The sequence below is a fragment of the Lissotriton helveticus genome, chromosome 5_1, assembly GCF_964261635.1.
Source record: "Lissotriton helveticus chromosome 5_1, aLisHel1.1, whole genome shotgun sequence".
Taxonomy (NCBI): Eukaryota; Metazoa; Chordata; class Amphibia; order Caudata; family Salamandridae; genus Lissotriton; species Lissotriton helveticus.
In genome coordinates this window covers 405,405,567-405,427,225 of record NC_136065.1, presented here as the reverse complement: position 1 = coordinate 405,427,225, position 21,659 = coordinate 405,405,567, and the positions used below count along the sequence as shown (strand labels likewise).

General features: G+C 47.0%; 1 protein-coding gene across 1 annotated transcript in view; it reads right to left on the bottom strand.

Moving 5' to 3' along the window:
• CHD5 (chromodomain helicase DNA binding protein 5) overlaps positions 1–21,659 on the bottom strand; it is a 1,012,157-nt gene that overhangs the window by 231,892 nt on the left and 758,606 nt on the right. The window contains exon 28 of the mRNA XM_078640953.1: positions 19,035–19,123. Within this exon, the coding sequence (XP_078497079.1) occupies positions 19,035–19,123 (89 nt within the window). The remainder of the gene's footprint in view (positions 1–19,034; positions 19,124–21,659) is intronic.

The window sequence follows — 21,659 nt, the reverse complement described above, 5'->3', positions numbered from 1 at the left end:
GGTGCGATGAGCACCACTGAACTGCAGGAATACCTTGGAAAGATACCCATCCCAACCATCACCCCCTATCTGGACAATAACTGAATGACCGCCTCAAATATAGGAGGTCCAAGCTGCATGGTCACAAATGTCAAGGAATAAAAACACCTGGCCTGAATAGGCTTCCAATCGAGTTTTATGTCACCTACAGAGTGACTTTGGTGGATAAACCTTTATCCCTGTACCAGGTCACAGAGCAGAGGGGGGAGCTCCGGTACTCGGTAAGGGAGGCATTGATAGTGGGACTCCCCAAGAAGGGTAGGGACCCACAAGATGTCCATTCATGTCGTCCGCTACCACTCCTAAATCAGTACTATAAAATACTCAGCCGCATACTGGCTAACAGACTACTTTCACTCCTGCCTGCATTGGTACGCCTGCACCAAAACAGGTTCATTCCATACACACAACACCTTTCTCAATGTGCAGAGGTTGCTCGCTCTGATGGATGTGGCAGAGGGATACGAGGGAATGAAAATGTCGGTTTTCTCTGGACATAGAGAAAGCCATCAATTTGCTAGGGTCGCAATATCGGCAGATGGTAATGGAAATAATAGGACATCTATATGTAAAAGCCCCTCTGGGGTGGGCGTTTGTTGCTGGTAATAAATTCAACCTCATCAATGAAAAGGTCAGTTTCATTTAGTGTACAATTCTTAGATTTTTTGGTGACTTTGCAATGACTCAGAGCCTCTAGAGCAGATTCAATAGATTTGCACCTCCCCATAGTGCGTCCACGAAATATGCACAGATAAAAAGGATTGGCCCTCGTCCTCAATGGCTTAGGGGAGTATGGGACAGGTAGTATCAAGCAGTGTGTCCCAGTGAAGCATTTTAAAATTAAATTATCTCTGCTAGCCTTGCAACACACTCTACCCCCTCCCCTTTTTGAGTAATTGGCCATAAGGCTTAGTGATGACCACTGGGGGGAATGGGAGGGACCATTTCGGACCCATGGAAGGGGGCATTGCCTAAGGATTGTAATTCAAGTGGATGAGATCATCTTGGAAGTATGAGCTCCTACGATGAGGCGAGAAATGTATACATTGTGTGGTGATGATACTGTAAAATCATTAGAGATTTTTTTTTAAAACCTTTAAAAAAAAATATATAACCTAACGCTGATATGACCATAGACAAACCCTTTTTTGTTTTGCTAATAACTTTGACAGGGTTTGTCAAATCTTTACGAAAGTTTCCCAAAAAAGTGTCCTTTGAGCAACCTTTGACCTTTGACCCTGTCACCAGGTAGGTCGCCCCCTCAGCCGCCACACGGTCCTCCTGTGCCGACGCTGCCCGGCTGCCCGCTGTGCCACCTGCGTTGCCCAGTCTGGTCTCAGTTCAATTTCTGAGCCTCACTGCCGTCTTTGCTTTGTCTTTTTTGTTTTTCCTGTAGGCTTGTCCCCGTCGCCCCGGTGCCCGTGCCCGAACCCCCCCTGCCCCCCACCCGCTCCCCTCCCTCGCTCTTCCCGCCGCTGCCACCCTGCGGCCCGCCCCCCTGGTACCCAATTCGCCACCCCGCTCTCGCCTCCCAGCTGCTCCTCCCTCCCTTAGCTCTTCTTATGGATGCCGCACAGTGGTGAAGGGAGCGACCTTTGACCCTGTCACCAGGTAGGTTGCCCCCTCAGCTGCCACACGGTCCTCCTGTGCCGCCGCTGCCCCACTGCCCGTTGTGCCACCTGCGTTGCCCAGTCTGGTCTCAGTTCAATTTCTGAGCCTCACTGCCGTCTTTGCTTTGTCTTTTTTGTTTTTCCTGTAGGATTGTCCCCGTCGCCCCTGGTGCCCGTGCCCGACCCCCCTGCCCCCCACCCACTCCCCTCCCTCGTTCTTCCCGCCGCTGCCACCCTGCGGCCCCGCCCCCCTGGTACCCTATTCGCCACCCCGCTCCCGCCTCCCAGCTGCTCCTCCCTCCCTTAGCCCTTCTTATGGAGGCCGCGCAGCGGGCGCGCCACTGGCACGCTGAAGCCGCGCCAAAGGCAAGCCCGTCTGCCTCCGTCCGCGCCTGGACCTCGCCCAGCGTCAGAACCCCTGGCCCCCGCCGAAACCAAGCAATCCGACTGAGATACGACACCTCAACCCTCCACGCACTCAACACCGGCCGACCAGCCGCCTGCTACCAAGTCACTCCAAAGCGCACCCACAGACCCTTCCCCTGGCAAGTCTGCAAATTCACCTGCGTCTGAACATGCACCCCACCGCCCGGACCAAGCAACAACAACCACAAAAATTACGGAACAGACGACCTGACCAAGGTTCAGCACAACCATAACATAAATATATATAATAAGTGTAAATCCGGTGCAGAACACTTCCCGTGCCCGTCGCCACAAGGCACAAAAAAGGTCAACAAGTTTCTTCAGATGATGGAAGGCGCACTCATTCAAATATAAGAGAGGAATCTTCTTTAGTCCAAAGTGTTAAATTCTTTATTGTAGCAATTATGCCAAACAAGTTGCACAGCCAACGCGTTTTGTTCCTAGGCGGAACTTCGTCAGGGCAATTCAGAATTCACAGAAGTGTGTCCCGAAAGTGTACAAGCCAACAAAAGTAATTACACAGTTAGTCAGACAAAACCCGGATCCCGGGGTAAGAAAAACGTCGTCCCAAAGTATCCCACAGAAGATGAGGATTAACTCTTCACCGGGTGATTCCAACCCGAGTGAAAGGAGTTCGGTCACACACAGTAGTGTGCCCCTGGCACAAGTATAAATTCAAGGCTCAAATAAGTAGATCCAGGCAGTAAGGATAAAGAAACGTACAAGGGGCACTTCTATTCAGCAACCACTTAGCACGATGTACACTCGAATTACGGCAGCAGCTCCCGGCATAATAACTGGGAGAAGACCAACCACCTCAAGTGCATCCTGCTCAACACCCGTTCCGTCCACAAGCACGCTGTTGAACTCTGGGACCTCCTCGACACAACAGCACCAGACGTCGCCTTCCTCACAGAAACCTGGATGAATGCCTCCTCATCCCCCCACATCGCCATAGCCATCCCGGACGGCTACAAGATCACCCGAAAGGACCGCATCAACCATACCGGAGGAGGAATCGCCATCGTCTACAGGAACACCTCAACATCACGACTAACTCCGAAGATGCCCTCACCACCGCCGAACACCTACACTTCCAGATCCACACCGACCCCAAGACCACCCACAGAGGAACCCTCGTCTAAAGACCCCTGGGCTCGCGCAAACAATTCAGTGAAGCCATCGCCAACTTCATCAGCCCACACGCCCTCGCCTCATCAGACTACATCCTCCTAGGGGACCTGAACTTTCACCTGGAGAACAACAATGACAACAACACCACCACCCTGCTCGAAAACCTTGCCAACCTCGGACTCACAGCATTGCACCTGACTGTCCAAGAGCTTCAGATGCAGACCAAGGCTTCCAAGAGGAGGTCAAAATGCTTAGACTAATGGCAAAGGACTGGAAGTACACTCGAGACACAACAACAAGCGCATTGTTGGTGTCTCAAAAGGAAATGAAGGCCTTAGTCCAGCCTTGTTTATCGAAAACTGGTTAGCGATGGAGGTACAAAAGGGCAAAATACCGAAATTCTTCTCAGTAGAAAGGGCCCATAGAGTGCTTGGTTGCCCGCCTCTGCCCCGCCCCACCTTTTGTGGTCTGCCTCTTCAACTACAGGGACAGGGACCTTATTTCACAGGTGATTTGCACACAAGGCCAATGGGTGGGTACTCAGTCTATTGTAAACAGGGAACTGGAAGTGTATTAAACACTGAGCAGTCCTGGAGGGTGGAGGGATCCTTTCTACTCTACTCAGTCAACATATATCTCGACAACACTGTGGAGGTCCAGATGCAATACTCTGGGCATTAGAGCTCAGAAAATGATTGAATATTTTGGCTAAACTATGCGAACTGACATGGACAAAATGCATTCTTTCACCTCACCCTGGGGCTGCTTGATAATGGTTCCAAACAAAGGGCCTCAGTGTGCCACCAGAGGTGGACGAGAAAGAAGCGTGGTGGGCGAGGCGCTGGCAATGGAAACGTTGGCCTCAAAGGCTTGGACATAGTTCCTTGACAGAGTAGGCTGTGGAGGCACGAGCACAGGTAGCAGCAGATATAATATAGCAAACTATTGACTCAAAATGATCACATGGATTGACCAGGGGGCTCGGACTTAATGTTCTCCAAATTGAGGGCTACAAGAGACCTGCATCTTACACCAGGAATGGTAGATTACATTATTTAACACCATGGGGATGAAGCGGCGCTGGCCGTGGGTTGGCTGTGAAGATTGTGGGGACAGGGAGGCCCCGAGTGGAGGAGGAGGACCTTGAGATTAACCATTGTGTGGGCCTGCCAGCAAGGACTGCACTAGGCAACTACAAATTTGCCACAAACCCTCACTCCATCATGCAAATGATACACTGATGGACTGTGCAGTTGGTTATGTTTGTTTGTAGATTATGAAATTGGAGGTTGCCTTGCGGGGCTTTCCTACTGGGGGAGATATTGGGTATCAATGTAACCCCAAAATATGGTGCATTCCTGGGATTCTCCTGGACATGGGGCCCTCTACCCGCTGAAGGAACACTCACACAGGCACCAGGGTGCTGTGGCACCTGAACAACCACCCATCCACATGGCGACAAAGTATAACTTTCTAACATGGAATGTATGAGGGATCACCACTCCATGCAAAAGACAGGGGGTCTACACATATTTAAGATGGCGACAAATGTATTTTGCCTGACTGCAAGGGACACACTTAAAGGGTGTTGAGCTGAACAAATTGGTCAAAAGATGGAAAGGGCAGATACATGGAATCAAACACTTGGCTTTTACCAGTTGGTGTTAATATGGATATCCCCAGGGGTCCCACATACTGTACAGCGGATTGTGGTCGATCAAGAGGAGAGGTACGAGGTGGTTAAAGGCAGACTTAATTGCGGCCCACTATCAATAGTAGCAGTATATGCACCTAATGCACAGGAAGTTGAGTTCTTCAGCAAACTGACAGAACAGCTGCTACAGGACCCTGCTGCTCCATGTCTCTCTCAATACTGGCTTGGCTATTAAGATCTGGAGAAGACTAACTACCTATAGGGGCCAAACAAGATATGAATGCGGTGGTAATTATCACACAGGATGCAATCTGAAAAGTGTTTACAGAATACTTCAGCGGGCTATATACAGCACAACGGTGCGATGAGCACCACTGAACTGCAGGAATACCTTGGAAAGATACCCATCCCAACCATCACCCCCTATCTGGACAATAACTGAATGACCGCCTCAAATATAGGAGGTCCAAGCTGCATGGTCACAAATGTCAAGGAATAAAAACACCTGGCCTGAATAGGCTTCCAATCGAGTTTTATGTCACCTACAGAGTGACTTTGGTGGATAAACCTTTATCCCTGTACCAGGTCACAGAGCAGAGGGGGGAGCTCCGGTACTCGGTAAGGGAGGCATTGATAGTGGGACTCCCCAAGAAGGGTAGGGACCCACAAGATGTCCATTCATGTCGTCCGCTACCACTCCTAAATCAGTACTATAAAATACTCAGCCGCATACTGGCTAACAGACTACTTTCACTCCTGCCTGCATTGGTACGCCTGCACCAAAACAGGTTCATTCCATACACACAACACCTTTCTCAATGTGCAGAGGTTGCTCGCTCTGATGGATGTGGCAGAGGGATACGAGGGAATGAAAATGTCGGTTTTCTCTGGACATAGAGAAAGCCATCAATTTGCTAGGGTCGCAATATCGGCAGATGGTAATGGAAATAATAGGACATCTATATGTAAAAGCCCCTCTGGGGTGGGCGTTTGTTGCTGATAATAAATTCAACCTCATCAATGAAAAGGTCAGTTTCATTTAGTGTACAATTCTTAGATTTTTTGGTGACTTTGCAATGACTCAGAGCCTCTAGAGCAGATTCAATAGATTTGCACCTCCCCATAGTGCGTCCACGAAATATGCACAGATAAAAAGGATTGGCCCTCGTCCTCAATGGCTTAGGGGAGTATGGGACAGGTAGTATCAAGCAGTGTGTCCCAGTGAAGCATTTTAAAATTAAATTATCTCTGCTAGCCTTGCAACACACTCTACCCCCTCCCCTTTTTGAGTAATTGGCCATAAGGCTTAGTGATGACCACTGGGGGGAATGGGAGGGACCATTTCGGACCCATGGAAGGGGGCATTGCCTAAGGATTGTAATTCAAGTGGATGAGATCATCTTGGAAGTATGAGCTCCTACGATGAGGCGAGTAATGTATACATTGTGTGGTGATGATACTGTAAAATCATTAGAGATTTTTTTTTAAAACCTTTAAAAAAAAATATATAACCTAACGCTGATATGACCATAGACAAACCATTTTTTGTTTTGCTAATAACTTTGACAGGGTTTGTCAAATCTTTACGAAAGTTTCCCAAAAAAGTGTCCTTTGAGCAACCTTTGACCTTTGACCCTGTCACCAGGTAGGTCGCCCCCTCAGCCGCCACACGGTCCTCCTGTGCCGACGCTGCCCGGCTGCCCGCTGTGCCACCTGCGTTGCCCAGTCTGGTCTCAGTTCAATTTCTGAGCCTCACTGCCGTCTTTGCTTTGTCTTTTTTGTTTTTCCTGTAGGCTTGTCCCCGTCGCCCCGGTGCCCGTGCCCGAACCCCCCCTGCCCCCCACCCGCTCCCCTCCCTCGCTCTTCCCGCCGCTGCCACCCTGCGGCCCGCCCCCCTGGTACCCAATTCGCCACCCCGCTCTCGCCTCCCAGCTGCTCCTCCCTCCCTTAGCTCTTCTTATGGATGCCGCACAGTGGTGAAGGGAGCGACCTTTGACCCTGTCACCAGGTAGGTTGCCCCCTCAGCTGCCACACGGTCCTCCTGTGCCGCCGCTGCCCCACTGCCCGTTGTGCCACCTGCGTTGCCCAGTCTGGTCTCAGTTCAATTTCTGAGCCTCACTGCCGTCTTTGCTTTGTCTTTTTTGTTTTTCCTGTAGGATTGTCCCCGTCGCCCCTGGTGCCCGTGCCCGACCCCCCTGCCCCCCACCCACTCCCCTCCCTCGTTCTTCCCGCCGCTGCCACCCTGCGGCCCCGCCCCCCTGGTACCCTATTCGCCACCCCGCTCCCGCCTCCCAGCTGCTCCTCCCTCCCTTAGCCCTTCTTATGGAGGCCGCGCAGCGGGCGCGCCACTGGCACGCTGAAGCCGCGCCAAAGGCAAGCCCGTCTGCCTCCGTCCGCGCCTGGACCTCGCCCAGCGTCAGAACCCCTGGCCCCCGCCGAAACCAAGCAATCCGACTGAGATACGACACCTCAACCCTCCACGCACTCAACACCGGCCGACCAGCCGCCTGCTACCAAGTCACTCCAAAGCGCACCCACAGACCCTTCCCCTGGCAAGTCTGCAAATTCACCTGCGTCTGAACATGCACCCCACCGCCCGGACCAAGCAACAACAACCACAAAAATTACGGAACAGACGACCTGACCAAGGTTCAGCACAACCATAACATAAATATATATAATAAGTGTAAATCCGGTGCAGAACACTTCCCGTGCCCGTCGCCACAAGGCACAAAAAAGGTCAACAAGTTTCTTCAGATGATGGAAGGCGCACTCATTCAAATATAAGAGAGGAATCTTCTTTAGTCCAAAGTGTTAAATTCTTTATTGTAGCAATTATGCCAAACAAGTTGCACAGCCAACGCGTTTTGTTCCTAGGCGGAACTTCGTCAGGGCAATTCAGAATTCACAGAAGTGTGTCCCGAAAGTGTACAAGCCAACAAAAGTAATTACACAGTTAGTCAGACAAAACCCGGATCCCGGGGTAAGAAAAATGTCGTCCCAAAGTATCCCACAGAAGATGAGGATTAACTCTTCACCGGGTGATTCCAACCCGAGTGAAAGGAGTTCGGTCACACACAGTAGTGTGCCCCTGGCACAAGTATAAATTCAAGGCTCAAATAAGTAGATCCAGGCAGTAAGGATAAAGAAACGTACAAGGGGCACTTCTATTCAGCAACCACTTAGCACGATGTACACTCGAATTACGGCAGCAGCTCCCGGCATAATAACTGGGAGAAGACCAACCACCTCAAGTGCATCCTGCTCAACACCCGCTCCGTCCACAAGCACGCTGTTGAACTCTGGGACCTCCTCGACACAACAGCACCAGACGTCGCCTTCCTCACAGAAACCTGGATGAATGCCTCCTCATCCCCCCACATCGCCATAGCCATCCCGGACGGCTACAAGATCACCCGAAAGGACCGCATCAACCATACCGGAGGAGGAATCGCCATCGTCTACAGGAACACCTCAACATCACGACTAACTCCGAAGATGCCCTCACCACCGCCGAACACCTACACTTCCAGATCCACACCGACCCCAAGACCACCCACAGAGGAACCCTCGTCTAAAGACCCCTGGGCTCGCGCAAACAATTCAGTGAAGCCATCGCCAACTTCATCAGCCCACACGCCCTCGCCTCATCAGACTACATCCTCCTAGGGGACCTGAACTTTCACCTGGAGAACAACAATGACAACAACACCACCACCCTGCTCGAAAACCTTGCCAACCTCGGACTCAAGCAATCGGTGAACACAACTACCCACTACGCCGGCCACACGCTCGACCCCGTCTTCTCTGCCAGCAGCCACGTTGCCTTCAGCCACTCTACCGGACTACACTGGACCGACCACAGCTGCATCCACTTCACCTTTGAGAAGACCACATCCCACCACTGCCCGCAACAGATCCCCCGCAGAAGCTGGAGCAAAATCACCACAGACCAGCTAACCACATCACTGAGCCAGAAACCACCCATCACCACCACAAACACCGACGACGCAGCTAGCAACCTCACACAGTGGATAGTCAACTGCGCCAACGCCCTTGCACCACTGAAGAACCCTCCAGGCAAGCCCGGCAACAGGAAACAACATGGTTCACCCACGACATCAAAGAATCAAAGAAATCCTGCAGATCCCTCGAGAAAACCTGGCGCCGCGAACAGACGACAGAAAACATGACAGCCCTCAAGAACGCCACCCGCAAACACCATCAGCTGATCCGCACCACCAAAAAGACATCTTTCAAAGAACGACTGGAAAACAACACTCACAACAGCAAGGAACTCTTCAATATCGTAAAAGAGCTCTCCAATCCCAACGCCAACAGCAACGACATCACACCGTCACAAGACCTCTGCAACTCCATCGCCACGTTCTTCCACCGCAAGATCGCCGATATACACAACAGCTTCAGCACCCAGACTCCCCCACGAGCCACCTAACCAACGACCCCACCAACCATCCTTAGCGCTTGGACTCCCATCAGCACCGAAGACACCGCCTACGCTATGAACACCATCCACCCCGGCTCTCCCTCTGACCCATGCCTTCACCACATCTTCAACAAAGCCGACACCATCATCGCACCCCACCTACGGAACGTCATAGACAACTCCCTTGCGTCCGCCACCTTGAAGATCGTCAATAAGCAGCTGACCGCATTCCTCGAAGCCAACGGGTCCCTCGACCCATCCCAGTCCGGATTCCAAGCCAACCACAGCACCGAGACTGCCCTCATCGCAGCCACTGACGACATCAGGACACTACTCAACAATGGGGAAACCACCGCCCTCATTCTACTAGACCTCTCAGCCGCCTTCGATACAGTTTGCCATCGCACCCTAATAACCCGCCTCCACAACGCAGGGATCCAAGACAAAGCCCTGGACTGGATCACCTCTTTCCTCTCCGACAGAACCCAACTAGTCCGCCTCCCTCCCTTCCGCTCCGCAGCCACCGAGATCATCTGCGGCGTACCCCAAGGCTCATCACTCAGCCCAACCCTCTTCAATCTACATGAGCCCCCTCGCCACCATCGCACGCAAACACAACCTCAACATCATATTATACGCCGACGACACCCAGCTGATACTCTCCCTCACAAAAGACCCAGCCGCCGCCAAACTCAACCTCCAGGAAGGAATCAAGAACGTCGCAGAATGGATGAAACTCAGCCGTCTGAAACTGAACTCAGACAAGACGGAGGTCCTCATCCTCGGACCATCCCCATCCACCTGGGACGACTCCTGGTGGCCCGCAGAACTAGGCACCGCACCGACACCCACTGACCACACATGCAACCTGTTTTTCATCCTGGACTCCTCTCTCACGATGACCAAGCAAGTCAATGCCATCTCATCCCCATGCTTCAACACCCTGCGCATACTCCGTAAGACCTTCCGCTGGATCCCTACCGGAACTAGAAAGACAGTCACCCAGGCCCTCGTCCCCAGCCGAATTGACTACGGGAACGCCCTATACGTAGGGACGACAATCAAACTTCAGAAAAGACTCCAACGCATACAGGACGCATTCGCACGACTCATTCTCGACATCCCCTGCCACAGTCACATATCAGCCCACCTGAGAGACCTACACTGGCTCCCCGTCAGCAAAAGAATCACGTTCAGGCTCCTCACCCATGCACACAAAGAGCTCCATGACATAGGCCCCGAATACCTCAACAACCGCCTCACGTTCTACACGCCAACACGCAAATTCTGCTCCGCCAGCCTCGCCCTCGCCACCGTCCCACGGATCCGCAGAACCACCGAAGGAGGAAGGTCATTCCCCTACCTGGCGGCCAAGACATGGAAGTCCCTCCCCGCCCTCATACGTCTGACCCAGGACCACCTCACATTCAGGAAACACCTCAAGACCTGGCTTTTCAAGCAGTAGCGGCACTTCTCCCCCCCCCCCCAGCACCTTGAGACCCTCACGGGTGAGTAGCGCGCTTTACACGTGTATTGATTGATTGATTGATCCTTCTTTGCCTAGCTATGCATGTAAAGTTTCAGGGGGTTTTGCCAAGTGGGGGCTGAGAAAAATGGAGGGTCCTAAAATACTTTTTCTCCATGCACTTTCTAAGGGGATTTTGCACTTTTTTAATCCGACTTCAGGTCAAACCGATGAATGGATTTACACCAAATTTGAAGATGTGACTATTATATTCCCTGGACTCAGAAGGGCAAGATGTTTTTTGGTCATTACCTAAGATTGAAACCTCGGAAGGGGAGGATGGACTTGATGAATTTGATGAAGCCATGATAAATATGTATGCCAGGTTTATGTCTACTATTAGTGCAACCTTAGAGAGGTATCATTTTTATACGAGAACGCAAAAGGAGGGGGAAACGTTTGACAAATTTCTCAAATCACTTACATGTTTATCCAATGCTTGTAACTTTGGCAATATGACTAATGAGATAATATGTGACCAACTGATGGTTAATATGAATACTAAACATATACAGGAAAGTTTGTGGAATATGGGGGATCCGACATTTGATGAAGTAGCTACCTCAGCTAAGGCAATTGAACAGTCCATAAATTAGGTAAAAGAGGTGCATTAGCCTCACACTAGTAAAAGATTAAGTGAAGTGTGTTACCTCAATAGTATACCTGGCAAGAAAGAATCTTTAAAATGTTGGCGTAAGGAGAGTAAAATAATTTGTTATAGGTGTGGTGATCCATCACTCTTAGCATCTTCAAAGAATTATCCTGCTGTGAAAGGGACATTTTGCCAAAATGTTCAGGGAGACTAAAAAACAACTCAAGCCCTGCGTTGCTCAGGTGGAGAAAGATTCATCCACAGATGGTGGTTATATGGAGGTGCTGGATATAATGACAAAGAATAAGATACTGATGGTTGAAAGGTAAAATACTAATGAACTTGTAAAACCTCCAACGTGTTCTGTACATGAACAAGGTAAGGACTTGTCTTTAATGGCCTATTCTGGTTCCTCCTTCACCATTATTACTTTATCCTATTTTGTGGCACAGCTTAGTGGTACGAGAAAATTACTATTACCACCAGATATTCAAGCGGTCACCTTTGATGGTTACCAAATCAAATTAATAGGACATTTCATTGCAAATGCAAAGTACAAGGGAACATTATCAGCTTATTGTTTGCTTGGCGGCGTTTTGTACTGTTTAAACTTTAAATAGCAAACAACAGCTGAACTGAGGCCGCATAGTGACTCTGTAAGCAGACATGACTACCCGCGGCGCAGGAGTAAAACCGCAACAGGGGGGGGTAAATTAACAGGTACCCTGGATGATTTTATAATTCGTACAAATTCAGTTATCGACCAAGGCATACGCCTAATGGAACGCAGGGTCTCTCAAGACCTAGCGTTTGCGAAAAGATCATCCATGGGACACCTAGCGTCAGCTCGTACACCCATACCTGAACCTGCCAAGGAAATTGACCCGTTACTGGTCCATGTGGATGTACACTGTATGCCGACAAGGGGGGATCTGTCAATTTCCACCTCCGTATCAGACTCACTGATAAGTTCAGACCTAGAAAAAACTCCGCAGCTTATCTTGGATAGCTTGCAGGCCATAAGGAGCTTTAGCTCATCTAGGGAGAGGAGGGAGGGTGCTAAACCCAAAAAGAAAGCGACCAAGACGATTACTCCAGGGCCAAAAAATCCTAAGACTTCGAAATCTAAGGATGCTTGTGTTTCATCCAAAAATCAGAGGGCTAGACAAGAACAGGCTAAAAAGAATAACAACCTGTTACCCGCAGAAGCTGTAAATGTTGCCCTGGACTTATCGGACGTTGATGTCCCTCCTACTAATAACATAGAACATCAGGAGGACGACTTTGATGCCCAATTCCTAGAAAAAATGGGGAATTTGTTTAAAACCCTCTTGACACCACTAGAAACTAGACTAGTGCACATTGAAAACCAGCTTAAGGTTTTGCATAACCTCACTAAGAATCCACCACATTCAGGGGTAAAATCGATAGCAAATGGTCAACCAATAAAACCTGGCCAATCAAGCTTAAAAACTAAACAACCTCCACCACCCGCACCAAAGGTAACTAAAAATCCCGTAATTCCTACAGAGAAAAAAACAGCCGCCAAACACCCTTGCCAGACCACTCAAACCGGAGGGAGGAGATTCCATCAAATACCCCTGTCGTCCCCCATAAAAACAAACAATGGGAAAGGGTGGCTACAAAGGGCAGACATATTGTGAACCTCCCCCCAGAGGCGAGCCCTTATGTAGTCGTCATGACAGGAGTTCCTGAACTGGAAGAATTTGCAGAGGAGCCAATTAGGTCCCTAAAAAATAAAGTTGCCTACTGGCTTAATATTAACCGTCCCCTTCCCCCGCATCTGTCCAGTAACATTATAATGGTACGTAGGGTACCATGGGTAGGGCAAGACAGGAAGACTATAAAAGGCGACTGTGTCTTGGTCAACTTCGGGGATCAGCGCACTGTCGACTACATCTGCTCATGGAGAACACAACTGAGCGGTGCAGGGATAGAAACTAGACGGCTATCATACTTTTACCAATAAAGGAGTCACCAAGGTCCTGAGTTTGGGGTGAACTGGGGAAATGGAGGTCTTCAGGAATGGGGTAGTTACCCAACTAGGAACCAACTGTACATGGGTAACTGGGGGGGAATTCCTACTGCCAATAGATACAGTTGCCTTGAGATGGTGGACTGACTGGTTAGGTCATCCAAAAAACCAGTGGAAAGCAGGAGCAGGGTAACCACGCCAAATATGCATAGAAGCAGAATAGATCGCTCCAACACTAATCCACCATCCAAGCAAAGGCCAGACGAGGGCGTACTTAACTCTGCCATAGGTGCGCCACCTATTAAGTGCAAGATTAACAACAATAGCTCAGAAATCACCCAAACCCAGGTCACCCATGCTGTAAAGCACTAAATGCTATAGCTGCAAGTGACCGACGGGGGCACAAGAAGGTCCATTGGATTCTATCGAGCAAAAAAGTGATACTCCTACACTGGCCGACACAGGAGGAACTTTAACTCTCCTGTCTTGGAATGTAGCCGGATTATCTAGCAAAGTTAAGGACCCCACTTTTGTAACATTTGTAGACAAATTTAGCATAATCTGCTTACAAGAATGCTGGGAACAGAGGGAAACACATCTAATTGGATATCGTACTTGCTTCTCTGCAGCTAAACAGACCACTAGGGGCAGAAGTTCTGGAGGCTTGACGACATTTATATCAAATATGTTACATATGGAGGTGAAGATTTTAAGTATAGGAGGGGACTACTATCAAGCATTGCTACTGAAGCTGGGAGGTAAACAACAGGTCATCCTGATTAATCTTTATAATAACATCCCAAAGGAAGATGCAGACAAGGTCATAGCGGATTTAAGTAACATCTTACACACACAACAGGACTCCGCCCAAACAGAGGTGTGTGTTATCTTGACGGGCGACCTAAACTGTCATATATGCCCTTAAAGTGATCTTGATACCTGTGGGGTGGTTAACTTGAAGGGAGAACCGTGCACCCACTTTGAGCACTCCAAGTTTGGTAATCTACTTAACAATCTGGTATGTGAATGGGACCTAGGATTTACCAATGTACTCTGTAGTCCTCAGATCGCCTTTCAACCTACCTTTAATGGACGCGGTCTGCGATCAGTGATTGATTTTACGTTACTCACAGCCAGCTACCATCGCTGTGTCCTGAGTTTTAATACAGAGGACATCTCAATGAGCGACCACTTCCCGATACACTCGTCATTCAGCTTTGGGTCGGGCAATCCTCAGAACACCGTAGTGGCCGAAAACATTTATCGCCACAAGATTGCACTGTCGAGAGTGAATGGTTACTCCATAAAATGGAGTAGGATAAATCCAGTCACTTTTCTGCACACCCTAATATCAGACCAATTAAATTATTTTATGATCTGTCTTGCGGAAGACTCCAGCCTAACCGAGGTCGTATCTGCCTTCCAAAAAATAAAAGGGCAAATCTGTAATCAACTAACTCGCAAGAGTAGGCCAGGCGAAGGAAACATGACAGAGGGCTGGTTCGACTTTGAGTGTCGCAAAGCTCACGCGCGGCTGAAGTTAGCTCTTAAAAAGGTACCTAGAAACATAACAGATACAAGGATAGCCAGATCACTCTATAAAGCTGCAATAAAAAAGAGGAAGTTTGATTTAAAAGAGGAAGCCTGGGTAGCCCTACATAAGGCATGTGCACTGAAAGATAACACTGCCTTCTGGAGGGCCGTATATGCCCCCTTTTTTATAGAAAGGAAAACGGACACAATTGAGATAGCCGTAGAGGAGGTGGTATGGATAAACCATTTTTCTGAGCTATACAAAAAAGATGAGGCAGTTAGCTCGGTACGCCTCGGTTATCAGCCAGCTGAGGTGTCTGATAGCTGGGGTCTCTTCCCCCTAGAACTAACTTTCTCCCTAGCAGAAGTAGAAATAGCTATTGCAGAGAGTTCTTTGAATAAAGCCCCGGGACCAGATGGAGTTCCAATAGACACCTATAAGGCTGACTTCTCTCTCTGGGCTCCCCTTCTGACCAATGTCTTAAATAGTTTCACAAAAAAGGGATTTCCATCGACTTGGCAGGAGGCGATTGTAGTCCCAATCTTTAAGAAGGGCGATCGTAGCGACCCAAAGTGTTACAGGCCAATTTCACTTTTGGATTCGCTGATGAGAGTGGGTGGCAGAATAATACTGAACAGACTACATACATGGGCCAAGGAGGCTAATGCCCTGTCTAAGTTTCAGTATGGCTTCACATCTGGCGTAGGTACAGTCGAGCAAGGACTTAATCTGACCATAATCACGGCCAAGTACATAGTGGCAAAGAAGGGTAACCTCAGCGTTTGATTGCCTAAGTCACGAAGTATTGTGGGACACCTTAAAAGATCTAGGCATTGACCCCAACATACTTAATTTTATTAAAGACCTTTATAGAGGGGCAGGGGCAAAGGTCCGCTTCGATAAAAACGGAGAATGTACTAACAAATTCCCAATCATGAAGGGTGTGCGCCAGGGCTGCATCCTGGCACTCTTTTTATTAAAAAGGGTGCCATATATAAACAGTGTGGCAGCCTTTTTAATTGATAAGGACTTGGATTACCCTAAAATAGATGGCTTAGCAGTGCCAATATTACTTTATGCGGACGACGCAGTCCTAATGGCAAGGACCCAAGTAAGCCTCCAAAAGGCGCTGAATAGCTTTGCAGGATACATGGACGAAAGAGGCTTAAAAATAAATGTAGGGAAAACCCTGACCATGTGCTGCTCCTCTAAAAAGAATCTACTGTGTAACACCTTTTTAAATCAGTCAAGGATAGCACTTACTAATACCTTTTCCTATCTAGGGATAGTTTTTAACAAAAAAGGTTCATGGTCCACAGCGGTAGCCGCAAGAAAGCTAGCTTTTATTCGCACTATAGGAGCTCTGAAACATTTTGCAAATAGACTGGGGGGCAGGCCGATACGCGTCCTGTTGGACATCTATAAGGCTAAGTGCGTATCGACCGCCACTTACGGGGCAGCTATATGGGGGATTGCAGATTCCTCAGAAATTCAAATGTGTGAAAATGCCTTTCTGAGATATCTGCTGGCTGTCCCAAAATCCACTTCTAGCTATGTATGTCACAAAGAGCTTGCCTTGGTCTACATAACAGATTTAATCAAGGTTTCCCCAGTCCTGTTATGGCATAAAGTGTGGACAACACCCGAAACTGAGTTTAACCGGGCCATTATTCAGGATTGTGTCAAACAGCAGGGGGCAAAACATATCCATTGGCTTGGCTATGTAAAAGACTTTTTAACAGACATAGGCCACCCTGAGTTTTACAACGTCCCCTCCACTCTATCTTCCATCTCCAAAAAAGCCCTTAAGGACGTTTGTCTTGAGCATTTGGAAGAACAACGCGGGCAGATGGAGAGGAAGAAGGTGTCTGTCATTCAACATCAATACCTATTATATGGCCCGGGCACACAGCTATATTTGTCATTGATTTACTCTAGCTATATAGCAGAATGCTGCTAGCCCGCATGAGAACAGGGACCTTTTTTAGAATGGCCACCTTTCCAAACATTAATGATTGGGCAAAAAATGTAACGCCATGTCCTTGTGATGATTCTTCCTTGCAATCATCTATACACTGTATTTTATTCTGTAAATTTTTTCGCATAGTAGGGAAAGATTTTTATTACCTTTGTTAAAAGTCTGGGGACTGAGACAATGTAGGCCCGCTTTTATCAAGATACAATTGTTACAAGATGAAATGACTATTTATGCAGTTTCCCTGTTTTTAAAGAGTATCATTAGGTGCAGATCCTCTATGTTATAATACCTTCTTTAAAAATACTGAAAATGAAATTAATTGAATGCATGGAGGATTGGTTTTTATCTGCTGCGAATCTATGAACTGTTTTTATCTGTGAATCTATGAACTGCTTTTTATTGTTTATATTTTTTGAAATGTGCTTTTATGATTTTAAACAAAAAAATCGAATAAAGCTATCTTTGACTTTGACTTTGAGTGGGAGTTGATGTGGTCAGAGTCAAAGTCATATTAAATTAGAGGAAATCTAATACATGGCATGATGATGTACATTGAGTTACTCCATGTGGTATCTCTGTGGGTGATGGGGTTAAAATTTGTTTTGGCAGGCATGTGGGGCAAAGGAAAGAGCAATTCTCTAAACCTACTCTTTTAGCCTTAATGATGTTGGAGTTGTCTTTTCCTGTCTGCAACAAGCTGCTTTCAGGTAATTGCACCAAAGGAGACTGCATATAATCCGAGCCTCCCTGTCTTTAATAAAATATAAATTTTCTTTTCACTACTAGCTTTTGAAAATCACAATTTACAATGTGTTTCTGCAATTCCCCATCCACTGTCTAATCTCCCCCCACTCCTGGTGGCAATAGTCTGTCAGTTCTAGCGATACCATTGGAGATTGAGTTGTTGGGGCTCCAGAAATGGGGATGTTCTGAAGACATAGTGGTGTATATCCAACTATTCAAGCTTTTGTCTACTTGGGACTATTATATACGGGACTGCACAATTCCTCCTCTTGAAGTGCTTCCACTTGATTCCAGCCCTGTCATTGCAACCCTCTTTACATTTCTACTCTAATATATAATGGTTATCATTGAAATCTTTCAGTATCTTCAATAAGGTTGTGTGTGCCTTGGTCAAAGCAGTTTGGAGTTTCATGCAGGATGCCTTCTCAGTGCTGCTTGTTAGTATTTCGTTTGCCAAAATGCTTTTCTCTCCAGTGCCTCACCTGTGGGTTTCAGAATCATAGAAAGTAAATTTTCTGTATGTGAGGGAGGCTTTAATGTGCTATCTGCAATAGGTAGCAAAGGTCTACACCTGTTCTTTCTGGTGATACAAGTTGCAAACGTGAATCAATTCATTTGAGTTACAATGTACATGCCATATTTCCTGCAATTCCATCAGAGCGGGCAGCTGGGGTTCATTGCCGCGGACCCTATGCATTTGTGGGCCACTTCATCCTGTTACAAAATGTTTTAAATAATGAAAGAGAAGGCTGGACATGTTCCTTTCTTATTGCAGATGATACGGCAACCAATACAATGCAGTCATGTGGGCATAATTGGACATCTTCAGCTAGCAACGCTATTGTTCGAAAGGGGGCTGTCCCACTCAGACTTATTTGGATATGATATGTTGGGGAAGCGTCAGTTTAAATACTCACTTAGTCTGTGAATACATTTTTGGATTTGCAGTCATGATTGTGTTCACAGTGGATAATGCATTTAAGTTCCAAGCATGGCCTTACATGTGATGGGGAACAGGCACAATGACCTACCAGTAATCCTGATTAAACTATTTTCTATTTTATATTTCCACAATCATATTTTCTTTGCCTCTCACCTCTGCAGATATTGAGTAAGCTGTGGATATCAGGATGAGGTTTGGACCAGGGCTTGGTATGTACTTGGGGACAATGCTTTAAAAATGAGAAGTGTTGCATTTACATATGTATACATACCCGTTATTGACAGGGTTCTAAGTCAAGAACTGTCCTCTAATGGTCCCAACAATAAGGAGGGGAAACTGACTCAGTGCAATGAAGATTACAGGTAATTAACCATGCCTCTTTTACTAATATTCAGATTAACAACATATGTACCTCAATGTTCCCACCAACTCTTGCCAGCAGAGGGGGAAGAGGCTTATCCCGGTCACTTTTCAGTTGCCTCCTTGACTGTCTTTTCCCACCTAAAAGCAAAGACCATAGGCCATCTGGTTAATTTGTAAACAAATATTACACTTTAGAATTAGCATAATAAAGGTAGAAGATTTAAGTAAGATCTAAACAAGTATTATTTTTTTTAGAATTACATTTAAACAGGTAAGGTTATATTTACAGCAACATGCTCAGAAATAGCTTCATTCTGATGCAGCATTTACAAAGAAAAGCGCTGGAATCAGCTGAACATCATCATAATCAAAGCTCTGGTGGCATGAAACTCAACACATTGTACAATATCTAAATTTCATTAACATTCACCAGGTATTCTGTCTGTACTGAGGATAGAACACTGACATTTTCTTGGCCAATGGTACATTTGAAGCAGGGAAGAAATGTCTTTGGGGAAAAGCTATTAGCTCTGCATAAGGTTTTGTGGATAACAACATGCAAAAATCCAGAAAATGGGCGATTTAACCCATGCAGATCAGTGCACATTTAATAATGCTTTTTCAAGTGCATAATATGCATTAACTACCACGGGTATGTTGGGAGTGATTCGTGCATCTCCTCTACTCCTTAGTTGTGTTAGTAGAGTTACGTTATCTAGCATTCAGTGCAAACTCCCATGCACGGCCATCTTGGTAAGAGAGAAACATGCTGTCAATCTTCCACATTGAACATTAAACAACTCTAGCCCCTCCCTCCTTATGAAGAACCATTTCAATGCTCAAGCAACCCCGTGTCCAACTGTGCTAATACTAGGTCCACTGTAAAACATGCGCTAGGCATAGCACAAGCCCATTGAAACCATTAACATATATTTGTTAGCAATTACGAGAACATGGTTCCCTACTAATAATTCAGTCGTATTAAACACAATTGTACAACCTGATTTCTAAGCTACATACTGAATTCACTCACAGAGGAGAAGAAAGGGATGGAGGGGAAGTCTTTGGTATTCTAGCCTCTTTAATTGCACAATATCTGAAATTTGAGTAATCAATAGTAAAATGTATTATGAGAGAACTCCTCTCAATATTAACCATGCTGCTGTATCACCTCCCTAAACATTGTAGTATATTTCTGGGAGAATTTCAAATTCTATGTAACCAACTTCAAGGTATGGACAGAAGAGACAGGCAATCGGGGAGAGGTTCAATATTCACTTATAAAAATGCACAGTATTGAAAGCTCTTCTATCACTTTATAGCTGAGGTGTTCAACAAAAGACCTTAACCTATTAGGTGGGCACACTACATAGATCTCGTTCTAGACTACAGTCTACCTAATCAGTCTTGCCTTAACTCCGTATGTCTTGGAGATATCATGCTCAGCCAAGGCCGGCAGTGGGAGTACCTGCAGGGCGGTGATGTGGGGAGGGGGAGGGGCAGGGGCAGGGTGAGGGGTAGTAATGTATGGATTACGGAGCTTCCTAGGTAAGTAAACATTTAATTAAATAAAACGAATTTCGTTGAGTGCACTGCATCACCAAATGCGATGCAGTGCACGCAACGAAATTCGTTTCATTTATTTAAATGTTTACTTACCTGTAAAACTCCGTAATACATAAATTACAACCCCCCCACTCTGCCCCTCCCCCTCCCCACGTCACCGCTCGGCAGGTACTCCCACTGCCGGCCGCGGCTGATCATGCTTTATTGAAATTCTACATTCCCAGCCCACTATCTATTGTGAGCTGGTGCAAGTCTTCCCAAAAAACTACAGACATGACCAGAAGTGTGAAACATATTTCTCCTAATGCTCTATCGTCCACGTACTCCACATCCACCAGAACAATCTCACCAGTCATTTCTACACCAATGTTATAGTGTTCTCAAAGGTCTTGCACCACTTAAAACTATATTGCATCAGTGAACAATCCATCCATCCAGGCTTTAGGCAATTCTCAGCTAAGCCAAAATACAAGTGCATGAAGCCGCAATGCTATTGCCAGAAAACTCATGATGAGAGATATAAGAGAGGCAGGTGGGGCAGCAAATGTGACCCATGGGCTAGACTTTGGAACTGGGGAACCAGGTTTGAATCTTACCCTCTTCCAAGGATCCTGTGTTCTGGGCAAATAAATTACTATACATGTACCAAACGAATCCCAACAACTGCTTTGCATGTGAGGCACTCTTATGCGTTTTACACTTATTAAAACTGCAAACAAAGTGTGCTCGCAAAGCTTCTCATGCGCTCTACATAAGATGAAGCCGTGCATCCATGAAACTCCTACACTACAATGAGCAATTCTTTTCAGGCGAAGATTAATCATGGGAATTATTTAAGCTTTATAAAGAGCTTGCATCTTTAGACAATACACTGGCCACGACTGTAGCCCCATTTCAATCTTTATGTGATTCCCAGGCTATCTACTCCCCACAGAAAAATGTTTCAGGACACCTAAAAAAACACATTGACAATGACATCTATACAAACTGAGATCCCAGGCTCACACAACAAATCTTTTTCAAAATTAGCTTTACGGGGCATATTATTAACAACCGGCGATATATTTACCGCTAAGCGCACTTAGCGCTAGGATAATTATCTCTGGCT